General features: G+C 40.9%; 3 protein-coding genes across 11 annotated transcripts in view; 1 reads left to right on the top strand and 2 right to left on the bottom strand.

Annotated features, from left to right (window-relative positions):
• Positions 1-4,013, top strand: part of LOC139993585 (disintegrin and metalloproteinase domain-containing protein 10) — a 160,922-nt gene extending 156,909 nt beyond the window's left edge. For all 3 annotated transcript variants that reach the window (XM_072015458.1, XM_072015457.1, XM_072015456.1), the window contains one exon: positions 485-4,013. In XM_072015458.1, coding sequence (XP_071871559.1) covers positions 485-1,222 — 738 coding nt within the window. In that variant the 3' untranslated portion in view covers positions 1,223-4,013. The remainder of the gene's footprint in view (positions 1-484) is intronic.
• Positions 4,014-5,922: 1,909 nt separating this feature from the next.
• On the bottom strand, positions 5,923-10,734 carry LOC141445873 (uncharacterized). The gene has a single exon (XM_074112022.1). The coding sequence runs from the start codon at positions 10,700-10,702 to the stop codon at positions 10,442-10,444; it is 261 nt and encodes an 86-aa protein (XP_073968123.1). The 5' UTR covers positions 10,703-10,734; the 3' UTR covers positions 5,923-10,441.
• A 176-nt stretch (positions 10,735-10,910) lies between these two features.
• Positions 10,911-26,542, bottom strand: part of Chi (LIM domain-binding protein 2 Chi) — a 133,993-nt gene continuing 118,361 nt past the window's right edge. For 5 of the 7 annotated variants that reach the window (XM_072015495.2, XM_072015493.2, XM_072015494.2 and 2 more), the window contains 6 exons: positions 16,800-16,902; positions 15,877-16,049; positions 15,009-15,212; positions 12,780-12,912; positions 11,623-11,747; positions 10,949-11,385 (listed from right to left, as the gene is read on the bottom strand). In XM_072015495.2, coding sequence (XP_071871596.1) covers positions 10,957-11,385; positions 11,623-11,747; positions 12,780-12,912; positions 15,009-15,212; positions 15,877-16,049; positions 16,800-16,902 — 1,167 coding nt within the window. In that variant the 3' untranslated portion in view covers positions 10,949-10,956. Of the gene's footprint in view, positions 11,386-11,622; positions 11,748-12,779; positions 12,913-15,008; positions 15,213-15,876; positions 16,050-16,799; positions 16,903-26,542 lie in introns of all 7 variants that reach the window. The other 2 variants (XM_072015492.2, XM_072015489.2) reach the window with 2 other exon arrangements.

Raw genomic sequence — 26,542 nt, 5'->3', positions numbered from 1 at the left:
ATTAGAAAAAATGTATAGCAGAAAATAAATGGACGAGGTGGAATATTCTCGCGATCGCGTTATAAAATGGTGATTAAGCGGAGGAAGGTGTCGACCGAGATATATTGTAAATTCAATTGCACGCAAGTTGGCCAACTTCCGAGATGCGACGGCCGCGAAAGCAGCCGGAAATTCATCCGGAGATAGGTTTAAAGTAGCGACGGTAACGCGACGCCGCCACGAATTATATTATAAACCATATCCCGTGGGATCTTGCCGGCGGATAATGCAACCGCAAACTTTTTCCGCCCCAACGTCGTTCTAACGAACATACTCTTTCCCCTTTCTCTTTTTTTCGTGACGCGAATTTGTTCGTCAAGTTTCATTATCATTTAAATCCGTCGTAGCAAACAAATTATTTCGCGTTGCGTTCTTTAATCCAATTAAATCGTAACGATCAGCATTTCTTTAAATATAATACCGTATTGTGTGTTTCATGCCGCAGGCGCTCGTAACGTATTCCCTGAGCAAACGACGCAACAGCCGCGTGAAAATTCTGGCAAGCACAAGGGATCAGTTACACGCGGTTTCCGAAGGGACGAACGCGAGCGACGAGCCAGCAAGGGAACGTTCGTCCGTGCGGAAGGTACAATCTATGGACATTTCGTGGCTGAAAAGGAGGATCGTCGAAACGATGAAGAGCATCGCGTCCCCGAGAAGAAAGAAGGACGCGTCCTCAGAGGCGAGCACGTTCCTCGCGCGGATTTCTCGACTGTTGGCCAGAGATTCGGCCGTTCGTAACTCCGAGGAGAAATCTTCGAACGAAGTGGAACAGCTGTGTAGAAGCAACGTGGATAAAACGAAGGAAGAAAGTAAGAAGAACGGAAGCAAACAAAAAGATGAGAACGAAAGACTCATGGTGGTAGTTTCGCCAGAGAAGGAGACCGACGTCTGGAGACGAGTCTGTCTGTTGTTCGTCGGAAGTCGCCGTAATCGTGCAAGTTCCTCTCCAACACGAAGAAAATCTAACAGTGGTGAATCGACGCGTGCACAACCTTGGAGAAAGACGGTTCAAGTTGAGAAACTGTGCACCGGTTCCAAGGTGATCGTGAGTTCTTGTAGAAGAGGAGACAGGTGTCAAACGGAGCCTCTAGTGGCTCCTGACACTCCGGACACTCCTGGCGAGACGTCAGAGACGAGAAGTCAGACGTCGGATTTGACTGTGTTGCTCTCTGATAGTTAGTTTCGAAGGAGGAAGTATCGTGAACTCTTACCTGAGAATCTGAGTGTTTATTTTCGCCTGGAACGCTTATCCGCGAGTATTTTCGTCTGTGGTAAACATTTATTTCGATTTTACAGTTGATTCTGCTATTCCAACAATCTTCTTGTTTTAAGTTTCCACTTTGGTTTCTCTGACGCGCTGAAGCGGCCACTGTGTAGTTCTTGAAATTACGAACTGAAGGATTGAGAACTGTAAGAAGATACTTCTACGAAGATAATTCTACAAGAAATCAAAAATGTTGATGAGAAATAGATTTGAGAAACGACGTATCATTTTAAGTGTAAATATTGTACAGAATCTTATACCGCTATCGTCGTAGACTACTTTTTAGAGTAAGGCCAGCAAGGTTTGCGGAATCGAATGGATTGTTGTAATTCATTTTAGTCAGAGAGCTCTTCACCTAGAAGCGGACCAAACTTAGATGGAAGATCGTCCAGCGCTGAACTTCGTAGACTCGTGTATATAAAAACAGAACGATTGTTACTGTATAATAAATCGTGCGTCACCGTTCATTATTAATCCGCAATTAACTCATCTGTTGTGTTCCCATCATTCGTCGATTATGGATATTTCATTAGCTTACGGCATCCCTCGTTTCTTTCTCGAAACTCAATTTATCATTCAAAAGCCAAGTTGATCAGCTCTACCTCTTGTACATTTTTTAATTTGTTTATCATTTACGCGATTAACGTTCAATTTTCAAAAGACAAGCAATTCACTTCCATAAATTCCATTATTGCAATGAAATTGCATACATAATTACAAATTTCAATGCAAATTTTGAAAGTACTGCGTTTGGAGTCTCATTACGCAAATTCATTTCTTTATGAATACGATTAAAGAAGTGAAACGAAATTAAAGATTCGTTTTATCCACTAAGTATTACAATGAATATTATATTTTGAATATTTTACGTACATGTATTTTTGGTCCACTCGTTACTTTTCTCGACTTTTCAACATACGAGGGTGGTTACTATGGCTTCTGAGTGACACGTATGTCAGACATGCTCGACCTATACGACTTGAATCTATTTCTGTTGAATAATACATCGAACGTACACTAAATCTAAGTATGTATCTATTTATTATACGATAATATCGCTTACTAAGAAGTTATAATTTGTTCGACAAGAACTTCAATGTTAAATATTTGACAAATTTTTCCAAGGATTTCGTATCGCCATAGCCAATTATTTTGAGCATATTATTATAACGTCTCTGTACGTTTAAACGAACGTTTCCTTATTATAGCTGACGTTAATTAAAATAATAATACAAAAGTTGATTATAATTCTTACTGTACCTCCGCTTGAAAGAAATGTAACATACCTAAATATGTAATAAAAAAAGAGAGTGAACGTTTGGAAAAACTTTTGTGTGAATTAGTTTAAATAAAAATACGTTCGACTTTACCAACAAACTGTAAACATGAATTCAAACGTTATCGACGTGTGTTACACTTCCCATCTGCTGGTAACTTTTTAGAGTATCAACATTTTTGCAAGAAATTCCTTGCTTAGCGATTAAATACCCAAAATGAAATATGAAAAAGTGACAGTGAGTTAGAAGAAAAGTCTGAAAATAATTTAAATAATTTATTAATATTCTAAACGCGATTATACGTCGAAGTACAATGTTTATAAAATATCAAAATCAAAATTGTAGTCGATATTATTGTAAAAATCGTCTATGTAAAGCTTGAAATATGATAATTTTATATGTAAAACTATATCTGTGAAAGCAAAATGGAATAATAGCGAAGTTACCGACTGAAATTTACCGAGCGTAGTTTCGTTTCCATATCGAAGTTGCCGACCTAACCACGGCGGGTATAACATAAAATCGAAACGCAGCATGCCACGTATTAAAGTGGCTTAGCAATTTACAAACGAAAAATATGAATTTCTCCAATTTTCTTTTAATAATTTACAACTCTTACATTACCTTTATCGGTCTCCCAATATTTTCCATTTTCAAACAGGTTGAAGAGGAGGTTTCTAAACCATTCGAATATCATTTTTTTATTAACGTTTTATCAGTTACAATTTTGATTACATACATATAATGTAGATTCTTCTTTAAACACATGTCGCTATAATACAAATGACGAGGATAAAAATTTGGAGTGCGTAAAAATGTAATTAGATGACAATTTTTTTCTTTTTTGTTTCTTTCTTTCATTCTTGTTTTCTCCCTTATTATCCCATTGGTCATGGCGATGGGCCAACTTTGAATGTATATTAATATAATATACCGAGCTGGCCCATGTCCACTAAGGGTTAAAGTTTAATTATTTCTTACGGTCACATCTTTTTTTTTTTTAAATCATCCCTAATTCGCTACTTCGTTTCACTTTTCTTTCTTTCCTTTATACAGTATAATCGGTGCACATCCGTCGCGCAAGACTGGTCCAGTAATTAGCGATTGACCGATGCGCTGATCAAGTGAAAATCTTGAATATTGTTTACACCGACCACACAGGCACGGATTAGCGCCAAATTCAGAGGACAGGATATTTACAGATGAACAAACGGCTTGCCCAGGCGTTCGTCCACTCGCTTTGTGGACGTTCTACTTTATATACACGTTCGATACACCTTCTTTTTCGTCTCTTCTTTTAACATTCTTTTACCATTCCTCGCATCGTTCACCCCTCGAGCCTCGATCAATAAATACCTATCGATATATCGATTCTCCGGAGAAATAAAAATTTGCAAAAATAAAACAGACTTAAAGCAACGAATTATCCTACTTTCATTCCTAACTCTCCAAACGTTGCTTTGTGACACAAGATACGGAGCAAGACACAAGGAGTTCGAGTACCATTCGAATTGCCACTAGTGGCGAGAATCAAATACGAAAATCGAGCATCGTGTCGGTTTAAACATTCGAGGGACTAATGAGAAGAAGAACACGTCGAGGTTCGTGAATTTAAAAAGCAATTTAAATAGCAAAGCAAAACGGAGAAGCTCGACTTGTTTTCCGAGAGTATTGGAAGGGAAACAAGAGGGTGGTCCTCTGAACTTGGAACAAAGATGAGATTCGATTTGAATACGAAAACGAGTGGTATCTTTCTCTTCGTGTATTTTCGTATTTATATATTGAACTGATTATTTTTAAATAATTATGTACTTGTTACGTATCTGCCCAACTACGGAAGTAGAGAATAATTGTAAAAGAGTACGAAGCAAGTTTGCTTGTGACTTTTAAATAATTGTCTGTATCTTATCTCTTGATTCGATGCAAAAAAATTGCACAGTATAATAATACTGTATTAAAAATAGCTCAGTGATATGAAAATACTCCTGGTAAAACGCAGTAAATGTAACGAACTGCAAAAGTTTATGTGAATTTATAAAACATTGATCGTTTAATGTTGGAACAATCGATGACTAAAGTATGAAAGCTGTACGAGCAAACTGAAAGTTTAAGACGTAGAGAAGAATTTTTAAAAGATTTAAATACCATGAAATTGATGGTATCGTCTATTCTGTTGTGAGTCTATAAAATGTTTTACGAAAAATTGCGAATTTTTCTATAATTGAGCAAAGTGGAAATAGGATTTAGAGGAGCAGACACACCAAGAGCGCGTTCGATCTCGTCGATTACCTCTCTGTTTCCCAGCTCGAATTTCAGAAGATTCGCGAAAGGAAGAAGGGTTTTACCGTCTGCAGTTCGGCTGCTCAGTCCAAAGGCCGCAAATAACGCTTTCGAGTAATTTTTGTTCCTATCCCTGAGCCAAAATCTACTTGGGACCTTTCTGACTCAGGACCGATGTCTTGCTTTCATTATCTTCCGTATAGGTGTTAGTGTTGCCGTGGACGGAAAGGAACGATCCTTTTTTCTGTCGAGAAATCGTCTTCTCTTTCGGGTAATTAACAACACGAATGATAATGGTCGACGTCTTGAGTCCTGGTTCTCACGAACTCTTTACAGGCTAAGGAATCTTCCGCGAATCTGAAGACATCACGAAGTGTTGCGTTTCAGTGACAGGATGTGGTTTCAACTCGAGAAACGAGAGAATAGATTGAAACATCTATTTGGGTGTTTCATTCGTAGGAGCTCTGTCGATAAGTGTTTTCTTAAGAGATGAATTATAACGAAACAACGTAATTAAAACTACGAAAAAATACATAGTAGAAATATTTTCTCCTCTTTTTTCTTCTGGTAATAGAAACGAAACAAAGAAAATTAGTTCTGAAAAATTTTACATCGAGAAAGGCAGAAGAATCAATCAACAAGGAACATCCAATTTTTTACGAATCAGTGCGAGATCCGCTTCCAAAGAATTTTACTTTCATCGGATCGTTAAAAGCTAACAATCGACGGTAATCGTCTCATCGTGTCCTGTCCCTTCTTTTTACGCAACGTTTGAAACTAAGTTGCATGATTTCGTTACTCGGTCAAACGAACTAGGTTGCCAGGAGATGGCGAAGATCTTGGTTGGATCCCTGACTCGCGACGAATATTATTTTACAAAAGGAAAGGAAGGTACAACGGACTAAAAGCGCAATCGTCTCGATCCTCGCCACGTCCTGGCTTTTTTACGTTTGTACATTCTAAACGAAGCATCGCCACGATTCGCAAAACGCGAGCAACAAATTGGCGAGAAGCTAAAGTACGACAACGGACGATTCAATGAAACAGTACACACGTACGTAAAATCCGAATTCGTTTACTAGCAGAAAAATTTACAAAGTTAAAGAATGTACAGGGTTCGCGTGTAATGGTCGCGGTATGAAAGCGAGAGAAACTCGACAGAAGAAAATGGTTTTCGTTGGAAAGTTGGTCGATGCTCTTCTCGTTGGCAAAGCATTCGGTCCTTCACGGTCCTCGCCAGTGTGCGAATGCTTCCTCGCTTGGACCTTTTGATTTTTTTCTTTTTCTCGCTCCCTTTCTTTTGTTTTTTTTACTGTTTTCTTTATTCATACAATCCGACAGAGTGCGACGACGAGGCTAAATATCTGATCGGACTGCGTTCACAACCTCGGGCTATTATTCTCCGGCGCAGTGTGTGCTTTGCAAACAATTAAAATTTGTTTCTTTATTATTTTTCATCTTCCTATTACGTTATATCTTTCGGTTCTTGTCTATGTTTTCGATCTTCTCGTTTTCTGTTTCTGCCGCTTTTTTTTTTTATTTTAAATTCAATTCACGTTATTAGGGTATAATAATTAATTAATTAATTAATTAATTAATTATAATAGTGTCATTATAATTCGTAATAATATACAACATTTTTCAATAGATCATTTATCCTAAAACCCACCGCATGCTCGTGTCGAAATAATCCGCTGCATTTAATCCTGCTCTCTCTCTCCCTCTCTCTCAAATCTCTTCTTTCACACTTAACGCGCGCAAGTTTCATTCTTCCTATCGGTCTTCCAAGCAGTCACACTCACTCCTTCATTCGCACACACCAGTTTTCCCTCCTAATAATTTCACTTGCCTGTATTAGAGAAGGCATTAGATCAGGCATACTGAACTCTCTGATTAAGAAACGCACACCGTTTTCGTTCTCCTCTGATCGTTTTCTATATTCCCGTCTTTTTCTGTTCCTTCGCACACTTTCACGCCGTGGGACAGTACTGGCTTCACGCGTAGCTTAGCTATCTAATTCAATGATTCGTAGTCGTAAGTGTGTGATCTCTGAACGTGTGTGTACGTGTGTATGGTATGCGCGTGCCTAGCTGTTTCTTTACTCGCTCGGTCCACTCTCGCTTCTCTTCTCAACCGGCTATTTTCTTCTCTACCTCAAAGCCTTGTTTCATTCGAACGTTCTCTAGCGTATCGCACAGCCGAATGACCAAAAGAGCAAAATATCTATATTCGCGGGACAACCGCGACGCGAACGGCTCGTTCTGGCAGAGGTGAAAGTTTCGCGGGACATGGCCGCCGCGCCGTTTTCTCTCCATTCCAAACAAACGGAACAGAATAGGAGAACGACCGTATGGGCGCAACGTGTTCTGTGTCGTTCTCCGGTGTATAGTGTGATCATGTATATCGTGCATGACGCGTGTTTACGATGACTTTGTACATATTTCGGAAAAGTTTCGCTAACGTCCGCCATCGGACCACCGTTGCGGCAACCGGTGACGCGTGTATCTCAAGTGGAACCCGAAAGCGCAGAGTTCATGGACGTGATGAAACGCCGACGTTCGTGCCCTCTCCCTAATCCCTATTGCCTTCGTCGATCTTTCGCATTTTTTTTTTTTTTTTTTTTTCGAAGCATCCGCTGACGAGTAAACCGTCGATATGGATCATAGACGAAGCCCAATGTACCACGATTAAGTTTCACGTGAATTAATCATCGTGAAACTCATCGTGACACGGCCGCGTTACATTCTTCAACCATCTCGCTGGCTAACAAAGCCGTACAGTTTATCACTTATAGTGAAATACCGATAAACGCATCAACAATGGCTCGAATTCGTTTAAATTTGCTTTCCAAATCAAATATAAATCGAAAACTTTGATCCTCCGTTCATAATTTGCATCGCCATATTTATGAATTCCTTGATTAGATACCGAATTCATAAGTCGGATAATAGATTCGCATCGCTTGTCCATCGATCACGCCTCGTTCGACGCTCGAATAATCTTCAAATCCAAAACTTATGAACCAGGAGAGATCTATGGACAAGATCGAAGCGAATGATTTCAAGAGGAATCGTGCCACGTTTCTCATGATGAACGAAGAGAGAACAAAAAAAAAAAAGAAAAAAAGAATAAAAAGAGAACGATTGTTGCAAACGATAATGGACGCAAAGTGTTTGATGTGCTATCAGATCGAGATATAAAATCGAATCGCAATCGCAAGCAAAGCTCGTACCAACGTCATGTCCTCGTGGTGACACCAGTTAAGTAGAAAGAAAGAAACTTAATAAATAGCTACGAATCTCGGACAACTAGATTAACGTTTCTTTCTTACAAGTAAACATATCGTACGCTAAGCAACGACTATGATACACCACGTGAACAACTTCGAATCTTTCTTTAGGTACACTAATTCTCATCTGTAAATTTCCATGACTGAACGCAACGACAGATAGTTTGGGATAGAATAAGAAAATTGTGTGTGAATGTCCGTGGTCTGCTTGTTAAAAGCAGTAAGAGTGAGGGAGGGGGGAAGAAGAAGTTAGAGAAGCAGTGAATAAAAGAAGTAGAAGAAGAAAAGGAGGGGAAAAAAAGAACAGACCGTGGACGTTTTAATTCGGAAACGCGTTCGACCACGATTACTATTCGAAAAAGTTGATTATATAGTGACGAGGATTCGAGTAGAAACGCTTGTGAAATCGTCGATATAATGCCCTGTTATGATTGGCTCGAGCTTAACAGCGAAGGAAGAGAACACAACGAATCACGAAGAGTAATACAAAAATAGGAACAAACGTATAAGCATATAATGAGGAACATATATCATGTACAAACGTAACGCGCAAGGAACTTTATGCTAGAATGATTCATAGTGTACGCAATCGTACCGTGTATATAGAGGTTTCGCTCCTTCTATTTCTTCGTTTTTTTATTTTTATTTTATTTTTTTTTTTTATTTTTGTCTCTTTTACTTTGCCGCCCATTTTCAAAGGTGTATATACGCGTATCTCGTTGTCGTGAAAGAGAAAACGGAAGAAAAATCATTATATCGTGATTAAGTAACGATTGTCACGCGGCTAGTTTTCAAACACGCTGTTCCCTGAAATGATTGCAGCGCAACAAAATAAGCACATGCACACCGTGGAAATGTTACTGACGACTCATCAAAAATATTATATCCCGTAAAGGTCACACAGTGATTGGACGTGGGTACGCGCTGTGCTGTGTATATCGTACGATAAACCGATAAATTATCATAAACGACGTCAAACAGCGAGAAAGTACGCTCGAATAGCAACGAGAACCGATTTCGGTGCAGCCCTCAGACGTTCTAAAATTACTCTAATCCCTGTTACTTCCTCGAGAGACGAGCGTCTACACGTCAATCTCGATCGCTCGAACGTTCGTAGTGGAAATCGCACACCGGCCATTTTCCATTCGTGTTTATCGTTTCACGAGCGCGAAAACGCTTTCCGTTTCCTTCCTTTCTTCCTCGTACTCGGTATCAGAGCAAGCAACAATAAAAGGATAAAACGTTCGAAAGATTGCAACACAGGGACAATCAGGGCCTGTGCGTTGGCGTTCGATCGGGCTCCGCGCTTAAGAATCTTTCGAATCTAAGTGGTAATCCGGTTTCTTACACACCCACATCCTCTCATCCTCCGATTCGATATATCACACCACGCTCTCTCCTATCTCGCATACGCTTGCACAATACGTACTTACGATATATCTCTTACAATATTTTATATTCATTTATTTTATTAATTATATCAATACTGTTGACGGATAGAGATTCATTCACAGCTCGCACCACAGCGAACGATTGTCTCTGCCGTGCGCAGCGTACCGTTCTCGTTCAACTTAATCGTTTCTTTTTATTCCCCATATCGTATCGTCTTCTTCTGCCACTTCCTTTATAACGATTTCACTGACAGTCAATCATCCCCCTATTTTAATTTTTTTCATTAATATATTTTGTTTCTTTTTGACATAATGTTTTATCACACGCTACACGGTCCGTATTTAATCTCGAAAGACTGTCATGTCTCTCGCAACGGTGTCTCGGACCGTTCAGACAGCAACACGCGAGGTGGAACACGCTCGACTACCGAAGATCGTTTGCTTCCTCGGCAGCTTCACGAATTCAGAGACACCGCACACCTCCCCTTCTCCATTCGAGGCTCGACCAACGGAAACATATTTACGTATATGTATACTTCCCATGTACATATGTGTGTGTGTGTGTATGTGTACGGCACGCGTGCATGCGTGCGCACGCTTGTGTGTATCTATGTATCTGTAGATGTGGAAACCTCGAACGGAATTGCGCGTCCATTCTCAGCCTCGAATATAACAGCGCGATTCTCGACGATCACGCTCACAGCACAAGGAAAGATCGTCGTTGAGAAGCTCGTAACGGTTCGGAGCAAACGCGAGCGCACCACTTCTCTCTATCGGTAACGGAGTTCTTCGTGTCTCACGATCGCTCCAGATCGCTTCCAAAGTCACGACTTATCATCTTATCCTTTGACGACAACAACGATGGCGACGCTGATGACAACAACGGCGATGATCGCGATCACTTGGGAACACGCTGATTGAAAAAGTATTCGATTTGTTGCAAACAGAAGATCTGTTGCATCAGCTGTTGCAGCGAGTCTTGGCCCTGTAGTTGACCTTGCTGCGGCTGCTGTAGCGACTGCGTCAAACCTCCACCAGTAGGCTGAGCAGCGGGTGGTAGCATCGTTCCCGAACCCGACTGCTCGGCCAACAATTGTCGCTGAAGCTGTTGCGCCTGGTAATGAGCCACCGCGACCAGCTCTGGGGATTCCATCCCCATGGAGGCTGCGGCGGCGGCCACCGCAGCATGGCTTAGTTGCACCTGCTGCTCCGTATGATGCCCGGACAGCCCAGCCTGATGACAGGCCAGCGGATGTACGCCAACGTGCGACAGCCTGCTGGCCGAACAGCCAGACGAGGCCAAGTAGGCGCCGGGGAGGTTAGGGTTCTCGCCCCGCTAGGGAGCCATGTTCTTGGGCCTGCGCCCCCGTCGCCCCCTGGTGGGGGGGCGCGGGGACTCCTGGCCTCACTGGCTCACAGCGGGGCTTTTCTTGTCTTGTTGCTGTTGATTGGCATCCTGCGTACCCTGTACACCTGGTGCTCCTCCGCCTTGTCCACCTTGAACTCCCTGTAACCCCCGTTGCACGTCACGCTTCGACATTGGAATCTTCGTTCTTGTTCGAGCGCCTCGCGAACGTGTTTGGAAAGGATGACATTTACCTGACTACCGGGTCCTCCTTGTGGCGGTCCAGGACCGCGATCCGGAGGCCAAGAATTACCCGGGGTCGGTTCCGAATGGAATTGATGAGGATGCGGAGGTGGTCCACCCGGCGTGTCGTGACTATGAGGGTCCAAACTGTTCGTAGCGTCGTACTGCGTGTTCTCCAACCTCGTGATTACTCGTTCGTCCTCCTCGCCAAAGTCCCCTCCCATCAGCGACGGTTCACCCACAACCATCACGTCCTGGATCGACAGGAAAGTACAAAGAGAAACGTTAAACGATAGAGTCAGTCACTCGTTAGAAGAGGAGGCAGACAGCCATACCGATTACATATCGTAAACGGCGATTTTGTTCTATAGCGTTTTGTTAGAACAAATAGTCCTGAATCGTTTGAAAAGCGGAGACACAGCCTTCGATAAAGGACGCTTCGGCTGCAGCCCGTTTTACGATAAAACTAACGACTCTCGTAGTACGCTCACCTGTGACGCCAGAGAAAAATTAGGTCCCGGCGATCTCTTTTTGCTGGGCGCAGGCGGCGCGTTATTTCCTGGCCCCGGTGTGCTACCCTTTCGCTTTCTTCGTTTACTGGCCGGCCTCTGTGACTCTGAAAGAACAGATCCTCGATAAACTCGTGCCTCAACCGGTCGAAGAGGACGCTAGCCATGTAGCAGCGCGCTAAGAAACTTCAGACCGCTACCCAGCTTTGGACCTTTCTCCAAATCAAAGGTCTCTGACACACAGAAGCATGCATGCATCGGTGGACAGACAGATAGAAAGATCGATAGATCGCGTTCTCTAAACGCTTTTTTCAATCAAAAAAAGCTACTTAAGAAGTGTCTGCACTCACGAAGAATATATCTTTACAGAGAAACACGCATTCGCATCGAAGTAAGTCCGATGTGCTCTTACGATTTTAACGCGCTCGGTTCCATGATTTCCTCGACCTTGAACACGGGGGCGCCGGATAATTGAGAGGGAACGTGGTGAGTTACGGGTGAAACAGGAAACGCGGTGCAGCGCATACGCATGATAAAAACAAACGATAAGACTACAAGGAGGAGTACCTCACGCAACGTCGATCGAGGAAAAATCAGCTACCGCTGCTATCTACAAGCAACGATCGCAAGCAATCGGATCGTCGATCTTTTCTTTTCGCGGAAGCGCCACCATTTTTCGTATTCGGAATGACTTCTTTTCGAAACGTTCCATTTTAATAAGTTCTAACGTCAAGGTCGAGATGTTTAACGACCTGGCGAACAATCTTTCGAGCGTTATTACTTTAACTTTATAATCGTACGCAACGACGATAAAGTATACGCGTTCACCGTGAAATCGACGCCGTGAAACGCTTTGTACGCGACATTTGAAAATTTAGCCTTCGTCCAAGTGGTCCGACAATGCCATTTCCCAATGGATTTCAGCTCCAAGAGATAAAGGATGATATAATAGGATCGGTCCAAGGGAATAGAAGTTCTGGTCGTAGAAAGCGATTGAAACCGAGGCTCTTAACGCGGTAACAAGTCGATGACGAATATTCTTCGTCATTGAGCGAACGAAAAACGAATCCTGCGGTAGACTGGTCGGCCGTTTGGCTCCACTGGCTGGTGCTTCTCATGTAAAGCAACTGTTCGTCTACCTCTCTTACCCGGCGGGGCAAACGTCCTCTGCCATTTCTGGAACAAGGTCGTCTTCAAGCAGTCCCGCGGTGACAACGCGTACGCCTTGTGCCTCGACATCAGCTCTTGCATCGGCTCCAAGATCACACATAACTGGAAAAAAGAATTCGACAAATTTTTATTCTTTGGTCTTAGTGGAATGCTCCAAGCTTATAATAGTTTCGCGATCTTGATTATAAAACGTCATTTTATCTAAACTATAGTTATCAAAACTTTGTAGTTAATCATCGATTATCACGATTTCAGTTGTTTATAAACGCAGATATTTATATATATAAATTCATTTTAAAAAAGAAACCTAATAGAACCGAGAATACTAATTAGAGAAAAATTGACGATCTCTTGTAATACGAACTGTTCGTCTCTCGACAAGTTCCAATAAACGAAGTTCTATTGTATTCGAAAGTAGTTGTAAAGCTAAAGCCGTGAAACCTTCGGTAACTCTGACCAACTCTAACTCTCCGGTTCTCTAAATAAATGTCCTAAAAGAGTAGCGGGCGATACGCGTGCGCGTATTAATATCATTATCCCCAAAAACAGTGACCGCCGCTGATTTTCTTTCAGGCGCAAAAATAGTCGGTCGATATAGATATACAAAATAAATGTGACTGTTATTTAATCCGATGCGAGTTCGACAGGGAACTTATGCGCGCTATTAATATGAAAATTATCGTATACGGCGTGTACCGGTTGAAAATAAACTTCCTAAAATATATTCGCACGCGGTGCGCGGAACGTAACGCCGCCACGCATCGTCCGAACATCGTTCCAAAGCAAATTAAATTTGGTTTATGTTTGCCGTAATAAAACTGAAATCCATTTTACATTATTATCGTAAGCACGTAATTTCCCGGCAGCCTTTATATTATAATGATGACAATTAAAGTAATCGATAGCGGGCGGATTGCATAGAGGCAGAACGGAGCGAGCTTCGCCGGAAGGCCAGCCCGAAATTTTGCAAAACTTTAATTTCATTTTAATTAATATTCGCATTAGTACGGTCGTCGCCATCGGTCAGCTTTTCGATCGATTCGCTCGCCCGACGTTCCGCCTCTCGTTTTTTACCCGTATTCCTAGTTTGGTTATAATGTATAATATGCTGCAATACTATAACAGATTGATCAAAAATTTGTTTAATAATAAGAACAGAGAAGAGTGTTGATAGAAAATAGTTGTCGAGAGACGAGGAAGAATTTGAAGTGAAGATATTTTCTCGTCAGCTTTCGATTAACGACGCAACAATCGTTTCAGCGAGCAAAGAGCAACGATACGCGCAAGTGAAAGCGCTTCCGAGCGTGCAAAAGAAGGTGGATCGTAACCCGGATACCCGCCGTACTTTCGCGAGCCGATCTCTTCGCGATTCTTGGCCCATTTAGCCCTTTATGTTCTGCTTTCGAATAATATATTACTTATTTTATTCGAGTTTAACCCTTTAATAAAACGTTGATTACTCTGACTGATCACAACACGCGCTGTTATAATCGAATAAATTTATTTTCATATGAGAAACGTATATATTTAGAACGTTTCCGCGGTCAGTGATCAAAAATTTTTCGTCAAACAATAGTCGAACATAATAATAATCTTTTCGTTTTAATCGATATTCTAATAATACAAATTCTACTGGTTCCACCTGTATTCAAATGTATCGATACGAATTAAATATGCTTAAGATCCGGTCGGAATTCATAGATACTACTTCTTTCGAGTTCTTTGAGGCGTCGTAGAATGGTGTCAGCGCTCGGAGATACCGTATTTAGTTACACAAAGCGAAAGTTTCATCATGTGCGCGTGGCTTTTACTGTCTTAAGTTAATTTACATTGTCTTCTTTTTACCTTTACAATTAATTTTCACGAGCTAACAATCTCTTTATACATTACAGTAACAAAATAGTATACATCGTTTGAACGTTACACTTTCCAAAACCATCTTTACTTATCGCTGCTAGGTGATTTGTAAAAAATATTTTAATTCGAGCTATACATTATTCGATAATAATGTAGGACTTAAAGAGTCGAACAAGAGTCAAACACACGATCTGTATTTCATATAAATCACGCAGCAAATAGATGGAATTGTAGTATAAGTCAATGGAACAGAAGAAGCAAGACGGTGTTTCGAAACATCGTTAAACGTAAAACGAAACACCTTCGCCACTTTTCATAGCAGGCAGTTAACATATACGTACCCTAAGGTAATTCAGGGTGGAATTGGTGATGCCCTGCCTGGTGATGTTCTTGCTAAGCTGTTCGAGCATCGTCGGATCCTGTTGCATACCGACCACAGTCCTAGGCACGAGTTCCTTGTGGGTTCTCACCGACATGTGCCACGACTTTATCCTCATAAGGTCGTCAAACGTGAATTCCAATATTAATCTACCCTCCGTACATACCTGTAGAACAAACACGCGTTCAAACTGCTGTATAAACACGACCATTGGCCTCGCGACCAATCGCAGGTGAGAAATTTCATTTTACACTGGCGCGAGAGAGAATGTCCCATCACGAATGTAAAATGTACGATACGAAATACCATTGTGAATAGAAATAGGCGAAGGTAAAGAAAAAATTTGAAAATGTAACAATGCTAGGGAATAAAGGAAGCGAATAAGATGATCGAAGAAGCGTGCACGTGAAACGAGCCGTTCGCTGTTACACGAACCATGATTCCTTTCGTTTACATTGTTAAACCGTGAATCGATAGTGCAACAATGATAAGTAGACTGCGGATATTTATGCCTTCGTAGGAAATGTTATGCTGCAACTATACATAGAATATACGTAATATGCAAAAACGTATGAAGTAAGAATATGATAAGTACATTTTCGTCGAAGCTAGGTTCAAAGATTAAGTTTTTTTTTTACAACTAGCTGTCTGCCTTGTACCTGTATAAGAATAAAAAATTCTATACTGATTTTGTAATTATGAGACGCGGTGTATTTGGTGCGTGTAATGACAGCATATAGATTCTTTAATTAGTTTTGGAAAAAATGAACTTGCGGTAAAATCCGCGGTCTAACGATGGTACGTTCGATTGACATGAATAGGATTCTTACCTTCGTGAACATTGGTTTTCCGTGATGCGTTACCATAACGCAGTTATCACAGTCGAGGGTTATGCTGGTATTGTGAAATGATTCCTTCGGGTGTTTCAAATTGTAGTAAAGTTCCGTTACTCCGCCCTCGAATATCGAACGGAAGTACCTAGGTATTAACGTCCTACCTATCGCTGTAAGCATAAATGAACGGATCATTAGTACCTAATCCAACGACATCGAGCAGTATGCAGATATTTTCGTCGGGCAACGAAGAAAATCTGCTCGATGTAATTCCTCGGTGATGTTCCTGTTTGCCTTGCCGGTACATTCGAAGGAAAAACATCGAATACAGAAAAGAAAGAAAGAGAGGGAGAGAGAAAGAGAAAAGGATAGACTGGGGTCGGGAGGATTGAAAAATTCTGGATCAGAGACGGAGACTACGGAGAGAGTTCTCCGTTGCATCTTATTGCTACGGTAATGCTTGTCGCGGAACTGTCGTTTACGCTCGATGACGATGCGATGCGACGTGTAATCACGTTGTTACCGTGTATTCAGCAACGAACGCAAGGGAGGAAGACATTAAAATCCACCGGTTGCAAAATTGCTCTGTGGTGGCACGTAATTATTTAGAACGTGTGCGACGCGTATAACGCGGTGCGTGCCGGTTGCTACACGTACGGAGCATCGTCGAGGACAATGGACCGTGAAGAAGAACGAGTCGTTCCGAAAGAAAAACGACCAACCAGAGGCAATATCTTCTCGTTGGTCGTCGCTAAGCTTCGTAAATGCGTTTTCCACATTTCTAAATAACGTCGTAGGAACGCGTATTCCGCGACACAAGCAAGGAAATAGTTAGTACATCGATAGGAATCGCGAGTGGTCCCGATGGAAAATCGAGTGGAACGCTTTTGAAAGAAGAATTGCACGGTGGCGCAACTTACTGTATCTCTTGGGACCGTCCTCCAAGCAAAACGTGAGGGTTAAGGTTGCGTCGTCCTCGAAGAATTCAGTCGCGAATGCGTCCCACCAGAGATTGTCGCTCTCCTGTAACAAAAGATAGAAAACCATGTAATATCGTGGCACTTCCGGGCAAATCGCGCGCAATCACCGACTCTCGATACAGAGTCGAGGCTCGAGAACCGGGAGTATCGTGTTCGATAACATCATTGTTGCCATCGGCAAATAGAAAACAGAATCGCGAGCAGAGTGTAACGCGAGCACCGGTATTCTCGACTTACGGACGACGTGGTGGTACCGCTGCTACTCGTAACTTCCGCCGCAAGCGTTCCACGCTCGTTTTCGAATTTTTTGTCATAGTAAAGCTCGCGTAACGAAAGGTTTGCAACCAGCGTGTTTGCGGATCTTGCCTTATTTCCAGTCAGCCCCGGCAAATTACGCCTAATCTGTAATCGCACGGTACGATGACTGACAACGATTTCCGTGGCGAACGGAGACCACGTTCGGGGAAAAAGCTCGCGAGCAACATACTTAACTTCCCGTGCTCGGTGCTCTACAACTATGTCGTTTCAACATATTCGTGTTACTCTACATATATATTGGCGTTTCGTCGCAGCATGAATATTTATAGGCGTCGATACGGAACGTTTGAAATTTTTACGCCGTAACCGTAGCTCGTCACCTCGTGAAAAACCGATCAACTATGGAACGCACACGCCGTCGACCGCCTCTCTTTTCCTCTCGCCATTCTGAATTATTACAGCCACGCTAATATACACGCGTAAATACATCCAAACATGAATATTCGTCCAAGCAAAACCATATTTACAGTCACATGTGTCTACAAAATATCTTCGCGACAAGTGTAAGACTACAGAGTTGTCTATCGATACTGCATTATGCATGCATATATTAATTTTTTATTGAATACAAGTTGCCAATAAATATCTTATAACCTCTACGTACATTTTCATATTGATTTCAAAGTACCAGTATAACCGTCGCAATTGCGACTTCAAAAAGTTTTATATAACGCAAATAACGTATTCATAAAAATTTTCTATGCTAGATGTTCGAAAACGTTGATGAATCGATGTAAGTTCTTATAAAGCCTGAAAATAGCCTGAAAGGTCTCTTCGTCGATTGTATAACTTAATAGAAAAAATATTGGTCACAACTCGAAAACACGATGTTCATGGTCGTGCTTATTCTCGTTCACGCGAGTTACTCCGAATATAAAGAAGAGGTCAACGATCACTCCTCGGAGGGTTGCCCGCGTTTTCTCCGAAACAACACGGTCTGGATTTCGCGAGAGAAAAAAAAAGATATATCGAGACGAACGATCGAGTTTTCAGAGTTTTCGACGACGCCGGACTTCGAAAGACGGCAAGAAAAGGCGGCTGGAGCGAAGTCACGCGCGGAAAAATAATAATAAGAGCGAAGGCAGGGAGGGAGAAGATGCGGTGTGGGTGAAGCTGGATGCATAATTGAATGAAAGCGCAGCGAACAAGCGCGTCCAGAGCCAAGGGGTAGTTCCTGCGAGTGAGAGGGGACGAAATGCTATAATTTCAAGCCAGACAGTCATGCGTTATTCAGCGACGAGTATAGGCGGCCTCTGTCTTCGCCTCGTCCTTTCCTCCCCCTCCTTCTGTTCCTCTCTGTTTCCCTCCTTTTCATTCTAATCCTCGAGCTTGCGCATCTTTCAACCATATGCGTCCTTTTAAGGAACTGGGAAATTACCCCAATTTTCTAACGTTGCAGGAGACCTTGGAATCTTTGATTGCGAAATTGAGATATGGGCTCGATCGTTTCGTGATTGATAGTTTCTTGTTATAGTACGAGTTATGGTCGGTTTTATTACTTGACTTTATGTCCTGAATTATTTCATTCTTATCGTAGATTCTTCACAATTGTTCCTATAACGCGTACGCTACATAGAGCGGACGACAAAAGCAAGTGTGAAGGATAAGCAGTACAAAAAAACACTACAATTTTGAAAGCAAAAAGATCATAATCGACAAAAAGAATTGAATCATGAATGAATATAGTATGTATGACTGTTACCGACACGGTAAGTAATGTTTAGTACGACAAAGTTACTATCAACGTAGCTAGTATACACAAGTATGAATTTTAAAGTCTCTTCTGTCAGTGTATACACATTGTTTGTTTAACATTAATATGAATTGATATGAATGAAGATAAAAATGTATATAATAACGAGACGCAGAAACAGATTGATCTCGCATTTGGCGTGAAGAACGAGCGGACAATCAGTTTTCAGGGAGGTCCACGTGTAGCTCGCGAAGATTTATTTCGGACGTAAGCCGCGCCGTGCCAAATCAAGCAAACTGTTGCCACTCTCGCGCAAATTGATATTTCTGGCAAGCGTGAAGCTCCATAGCCGGCTAAAATCGGGGAGGAATGTCGAGTCGATCAAAATAGACGAGAGATCGACGCCGGTCGAAACGACGCCGAGTGGAAGGAACCTGCTTCAGAACGGAAGACGAATGCCAAACGTTAAGTAATATCTCGAGCACTTTTCCTGAGAAATTCGGTGTATCCCAGCTACGATCTTACATCCGGGGCAAAAGCTGCTGGCGTTACGAATAAGTGTCGGTAATTTTCTGGAAACGCCGTAATAACTCGTTTGCTACAGTTATCATTATTCCTAGTATGATTGCAGCTACATTAATGCTACTCATATGCGATACGATTATTTAGAACAGCCAGAGCTCTGTCATTACTATCGTTAGAAATTCGTACTACGATTAATTTATTACCAACGGTGATTTAATTCTGGAAAAAAGAAGAAAAATGTCTGGAGCAGTTGCGCGAATGATAAAGAGTAGAAATAAGTTTGTGTTACACTTTCGACCGAAGAATATCCAGTAGTAGTGGAAAGTATAAAACTTGCATCAAAGAAATCGTGCAAGCTTTTAACTATATATTTTACAGAAAAAGCTAACGCTTAACTATTTGCTCCCTTCTCTCAAAAAATAGTTTGCTCACCTTTGGTAACTTTTTGAAAATTTTAATCAAAAGTGCCGTACTTCCAGAATTCTCCCTACGCGGAAGTTAGATCGATACGTAACGCGAACTCGTGCCCGCGTAAATCACTAAAAACAACAAGCCGCAAAGAACAACGTAAGTAAAACACTCGTTCGCAAGTTTCGAATTCTCGAATCTTATTGGTGAACCGAACAACCGAGGAATTCGCGAAAACTTGACCGATCCACAACTGCAAACTTCGACTGGAAAGGCTCACGGAGTTTGATGGAAGGTTAAAGCTGAATTACTTTTGCAGAAATAATGCAACGATATTTAACGTTAGATTCTATGCCGAATCGATAGTTGACAATGTACAATTTCCTCGCTAAATCACCTTTCTCCGGCGGTAGAATCGATCGTCGCGTGGTTTAAGAGTCGACCATGCTTTTAGTATAATTCTACATTTCGCACGCCTGTAACGTGTAAATCTTCTTCTAATTGATATACGCACGCCAAAATCAACGTTCCCGCGAGCATCTTCCACTGCGTTAAACAAAAATTTCCAAAAGACAGTACAGAAGAAAAAAGGAACAATTTCACTAGGAATTTCTGGTAGAAAAATCGTTGAGGAAGTACAAGACCTCCGTAATCTCGCGGTCAAATTTACCTCCATTTGTTCAATCCTTTGCAATGCAATTTTCGTTTAATTAAAATTTAAATATACGGCGTTCTCGTTTTAACGTATTTAAGTGTCAAATCTGAAAGTAAATGGAAAAATAGACACTTGTCTGGAAATAGACTACTCTTTATTTTATAATCTTCCTCTCTGTCTCTTAATACTATAATACGAATGTTTAATTATAAGTATTGTCCTTAGCTAGTGAATATATATAGTGGGTATATCCCTCCAAATTTAGAATATCGTCAATAAAAAAAAGAAGATGAAAAAAAAGAAGAAAAATAATGGCTGTAGATGCATGTTTTATTATAATGTTACAAATAAATATTAAACCCAATCTGAAATGCTCTACATTACGAAATATGAAAGATCGATCGTGTATGCACTTTACATATTTATATTATAAATAATGGCAACTGGTTAAAATGTTTAAATTTCCACATCAAAATATCACGTCGTCGTAATACATCCATACAGATTTGACATCGATGTAGTATCCAGTTTCTATATTTCGAATTTCTTAAGAATCTTTACGCGTAGTTACGTCTAATATCGTACTACAGAGTCCCTCCCTTTCATATCCTATAATGACAAATTCCTCGCCTAATACATGTATTTCACGCTGGCTTCAATATTTGCTTATAATTTTCTAATAAAGCGTTTTAAAAGGTATATTTTTCCTTACTTTCGTTCGTGCAATTTGTCTGGAAAGATTGAAAATATCCTGTGTAGTCAACGAGGCATGTAATTTATTGTATTTTCACGGCAAGTAATTTGCCATTTGCCTATGTATTTTACTCGAAATTTAAAGAAAGGAAATGAAACATGTATTGAGAATTTCGAAATGTTTTACTATTTTCAAAAAAAATCGTTTGAGGGTTAAAAATAGTCGTGAGACTCGCGATAAAGCTGGAAACTGTGTCTACGTATTATGACAAGTTGTTTGGATCGATTTTCGAAACACGGGAACTGGAGATGGTACGTGTGTAGACGGGGCAAAAAATCGCAGCGATAGCCGGAGAAAAGCGCGACAACGGGCAAGAAATTCAATCTCGATCCTCTGTCGGTGAGGAAAAAAGGAGGAAAATGCGTCGCGGCGCCGGAGACACACAAATCATCGCTGATTTCCACGATGTGCCTGGACAAAGCAGCGTAATACGCGCTCTTTTGGCCGGCGTATTAGCCGGAGTTAAATTCAATTTGTCCAGGCCGAAGTAATCCTGGCGCAGAGAGAAAGAGAGAGGAACAAGAGGAAAAAACGTGAAAATCCGGGACGTCGTTGCATCGTAATAACCGAGTCGACAGGGAAACGAACCGGGAAACCCGGACAACCCGAAAATCCAAATAAAATAGAAATTAAGTTAGGTTTTGTGAATTCAGACTCGAACTCTCGTTCGTTACGTTTTTACATTTCTCCTACTTTCAACAAAATTTACACTGGATCGCAAAAGTATTTGAGCATTTACTGTAAAAAAAAAGCTATTACGTTCGTATTACATATACTATAGGAAACCTTTATGTTCGTCACTTCTGTGGACATTAAAAAAATATTGATCCTCGTTACATTGTACCGTTTCTTTGTTAAGGAACTTTGTAGATTTATCAGCTATCCCTAAAAAGTTTTTCTATCTTTGGATCTAACAAGTATCTTCTCCAATCATAGTAAGTATATTAGAATGGTCCCCCATAGCCATCAAGTAGCATGAAAATTAGAAAACTGATAAAGATAGACTTTTATGTCTTTTTCCTGTGTATCTATGTATACTGATCAACTTTATGATAATAACGTATTATCAATAACAAAAGGAATCACTTTTAGAAAATTCGAAAGTTTATACGGAAATCAGAGTCGCAACGAAACTAAAAAGTATTCGATATTTATACGGAACCTCTTCACAAATCAGCGAAGTTTCAAAAGACTTAGAGTCATCGCGACGAGGAAGAGAGTGGATACACTGGAGGAGAACTAAGAGAAAAGAAATAAAAGAGAAACAGTAGAAACACCCTAACGAAAGGTGAATCGTCGTTCCGAATCTCTCCAATTGCAGTTCGAAAATTTCAGTTCGAAAATGAGAAAGAATCTGGCATAATTCTAACGTTAGCAGGTACATACGATCTATTTTAAAATTGTCATCGGGGATGAATAAATACTTCTGCTGTCATCGATTTACCGATACGTCTTACACGACGCCGTGTCTCATCCGTTCTTTTAATTTTCCACCTTCTTATCCCATCCCTCTGCAACAACTCCGACAATTTTCAAATATATCATGTATAATATAAGAAATCAAATGTAGAAGAACAGGGGAGAGGGAGGAAAAGAGAAAAACTGGAAAAAATAGAAAACAGAAAATAACAGGGAAAATAGCCGGCACCTTGTATTATCCGAATCGTTCCCGATCCTCGTCCTAGAAACGATTCACCACCAATAATTTCTCCCTCTCTTCTACACCCCTGCTCTCACTATGTGCGTATCTCTCTTTCTTTCTTTCTTTCTTTCTTTCTTTCTTTCTATCTCTCTCTTTCTCTCTCTCTCTCTTTTTCTCTCGTTCCTCTCTCCAGGCTGCATTTTTTCCCTTCCATTTTTCGCCTGGCAGGGCGTCGCTCTTTGTGCAGCCTGTACTGCGCCGGGGTTGCCGTTGGCTTTTCACCCGGACTGTACCACCCTACTGTTGTTAGGGGGGTGTGGGGAGACTAGGGGTGGTATATGATCGTGTATATACGCCGGCGGGAAAGTATTGTCGGCGCGCTCCACCTCTCCATTTTCTTACGAAAATCGTTTCAATAGTGAAAACGTAGACGCATCGCGCGGATAACTATATCGAAAATTCGAGAAAATTCCTGGGATCACGCCCATCATTTTTGAAAAATTTCGTAGCATCGGTTAGGCCGGGGATAGATACGGAGAGATTTCTCTCTGGACAGTCGGCCTGGGACAAAACTCTTCCGGCCGATCGGAGTATATACGGCCCGGGGCGGCGGCGAGAGGGGCGAGCCTGGGAGGGAGAACCAGGGGATGGGGGGTACAATATGGGTTATCGAGGGGGCCCCACCCCCGGGGGAGAGCAGGGGCCCTCATTTTATTACCCAGGCTCCCATAGAGGTTCTCAACCTTCCCTCCCCGATCCTCGATGCTCTTCTCTTCTTTTCCTTTCCTTCGGCTGAACGTTCTTTGCCTCTCTCTCTCTCTCTCTCTCTCTCTCTCTTTTTCATTCTCTCTCTCTCTTTTCTCTTCTCCGCTACTACTCTCTCTTCTCTTTTCTTGTCTTTTCGGCTTTCTTTCTCTCTCTCTCTCTCTCTTTCTCCCTCTCTCTACTACTACTGATCGATGCGAATATTTTCTACGAGATAATATTTTTCGGAATGAACGATGCGCGGGACAGCCAACGGATGCGTTGATGAATAATTGCATGAATTTCTCCGCGTTATTTTCGCTCCGCGACTCGAACGAAAGCACCGGAATAGGTGTTTCGCAATTGAAAAGTTCGTCTCCGTAGATAATATTATTGGTCCATTTTTTAAGATTGTTTGAAATGGATTACTAACGAAAGGCACAAGTAAAAGAAACGACAAGTGTTTTTTTAGAAGAAACTTATTATACGATATTATATCAACTAATCCCAAATAAGAATTATATTCCAATTTCGTTTTGGGATTAAATGCGTTGCTGATACTTTTTTGAATATACAAAAAGTATTAAGAACATTAGCTATGTAGGTTAATGTTAATCGAGACAAATTAACGTAACCGCTACGTTATTCGTTTCTTAAAAAACATTGCTGATTTACCGCGTATTTTCAAAAAACTTATATCTCGAAATTTATCAAGTTATTCCTTTCCACGACCATTTCATACTGAAATACTTACTTTTCTCCAACAAGTAACGTCAAAGCACAAAACCAACGAAACGATCTTCGAATTCACGTTGAGACAATTTTTGAAATAAGTGCGTATTAATCCTGTGTAATATTTCTTGAGAATAATGATCGTAAGGCCTAGTGTCTAATTATCTAATGGAGCACATCATCACCTTGAATTCCTCGTCGATAAAATGCAAATCAATCATCTTGCATAAATGTCCTGGTCCTGTCCTTCGGTTAATTTACAAAGCACCTTTTAAACAGTGTTGCAGAGTAATTTTCGACGCGAGTCAGGAAGAAAAATTTGCAAAGCGTTTACAGGCCCGAACCTATTCTTTCGTATCTTCTTATTTTTTCCTCCTTTCCACTGGTTTTTCTACGTTCCATCGCTTTCTCTCCTTCTTTCTCTCCGTCCCGCGGCATAGTGGGAAAAGTTTTATGTAAACATCAGAGCCGCCCTTTACTTACGTGTACCTGACGATCTAGAGAGGAGGAAAAACAGCATCGTTCGAAGGATATGTTCAGGAAGAACAACCGGAATAATGTTTTTCTCCGTTTCCAATTTCCGAGTCCTTTTTGACCGTGCGATTCATCTTCAAAATCAGAGGCTCACGAAAGTATTCTAACACTTGTAGATACCTTCTATGAATATATTACGTGTGTCTAAATTTCATTAGCACTGCTATGAGACACGATCTATTATCATTACAGTGATAAAGCTTGAAACAGATCTGAAAATATATATATAGAAATTACAAGATATTTGAACGATCAGCTATCCATTATATTAATTAACATCAATATGTAGAGGAATCATATCTAACATTTATCACAATTTATACCTACTAATTTTGTACTAAATATATGGTTGAAATAACTATCTTGTAACTTCCACGTTCATTTTCGGATTGGTTTCAAATATGACGACTACAACTACAACAGTCGTGTTTGGCTGCAGTATCAATGAAATTTTTAAATGTTTCACGTAACATATACATGTGATATAGACATGAAAATTTTCCACAGTAAGTGTTCAAATACTTTCATGAACCAATGTGTTTCTTTCTTTCGATCAAAACAACGCTATCGTTGTATCAAACACTGTTAATTTATCTCTTTCTGTCGTATACGAGCTTTTTATTTCGCTTGTCGTTCATCCGCCTCGATGAACCGCGTAAACTCGGAATTCGATCGAACGTTACGCATGATTTTTTACCAAAAACATGAACAAGCATGCCAGTATTCGAGAACGTGAGCAGCAATTAGTCGATGAGAATAAATAACGAACGGTTCACGGATGGTTGGGCCTTCCATAAGCTTTCCATTTCCTGAAAATTTTATCGACGATGAATTAATATTCCGGTTATCCCTCCTGTTACTATTTTCTTCTCGATGCTCGCGTAAAATTTGCGAAATTAGAATTCCCGCGCGATGTTCAACAGACATACGGCTTGTTTGGAAGGCTCTCGCGAATTCGACGAAACATCACGATGCGAAGTTTGAAGGGACGCACAGCAGGATCGCCGTGTTTCACGAAACAAGTCATCGAGCATGGAATTTCTCATCAGAGCTTTATTATCGGAGATTTACGTGATTTCGTCTGTTTCGATGCGACGCCGGAACGAGGACGGAGATAGAGAGCGCGGGCGCAGCAAAGGTAAAAAAAAAATTGCAGGCCTGTGCAATATAGATTTTCACGATGAATACCAGCGTCCGTGATGTTTAGTCGCCATACGAATGCTACCGTGGCGGCCGAGCTTGTTTGCAAATTAGAAATTTCGAGCCACGACTTGAACATTATTAAAAATTTCACCTCGCTTTTCCCGATATTACAACGCGTGCTTTTTTCCCGCCCCTTGGAAAAATTATCAAGTCCGACAGGAAATATCGCGAAATATTGTGAAGTCCTCGAGTTTTCACAATTTCCTTCGCAATAATGTTGCTCGTCGCGTATTGAATCGCTGCAGATGAAATGAATCCTTGACAAAACATTTGATATTTGTAATCAAATTATGATTCGACCGACTTGATACATTTTGATCATTGTAAAATCAAAATTACGCTATTATGTTTATTAAATTCTTGTTGTTTTATATAAAACAAACTAGTATGTAATTGACAAATGTATTTACTGTTTTTTAATTAAATATATACGTTAATTATATCGAAATATTGTTGGACGAACGAGATGAAAGTT

Source organism: Bombus fervidus, chromosome 13, assembly GCF_041682495.2.
Source record: "Bombus fervidus isolate BK054 chromosome 13, iyBomFerv1, whole genome shotgun sequence".
NCBI classification, from domain to species: domain Eukaryota; kingdom Metazoa; phylum Arthropoda; class Insecta; order Hymenoptera; family Apidae; genus Bombus; species Bombus fervidus.
This window is presented reverse-complemented; position numbering and strand designations above follow the sequence as displayed.

What these genes read in the sequence shown, in the direction of transcription:
- LOC141445873 (XM_074112022.1), bottom strand. Translation starts at nt 10,702, where the DNA reads ATGGGGATGGAATCCCCAGAGCTGGTCGCGGTGGCTCATTACCAGGCG.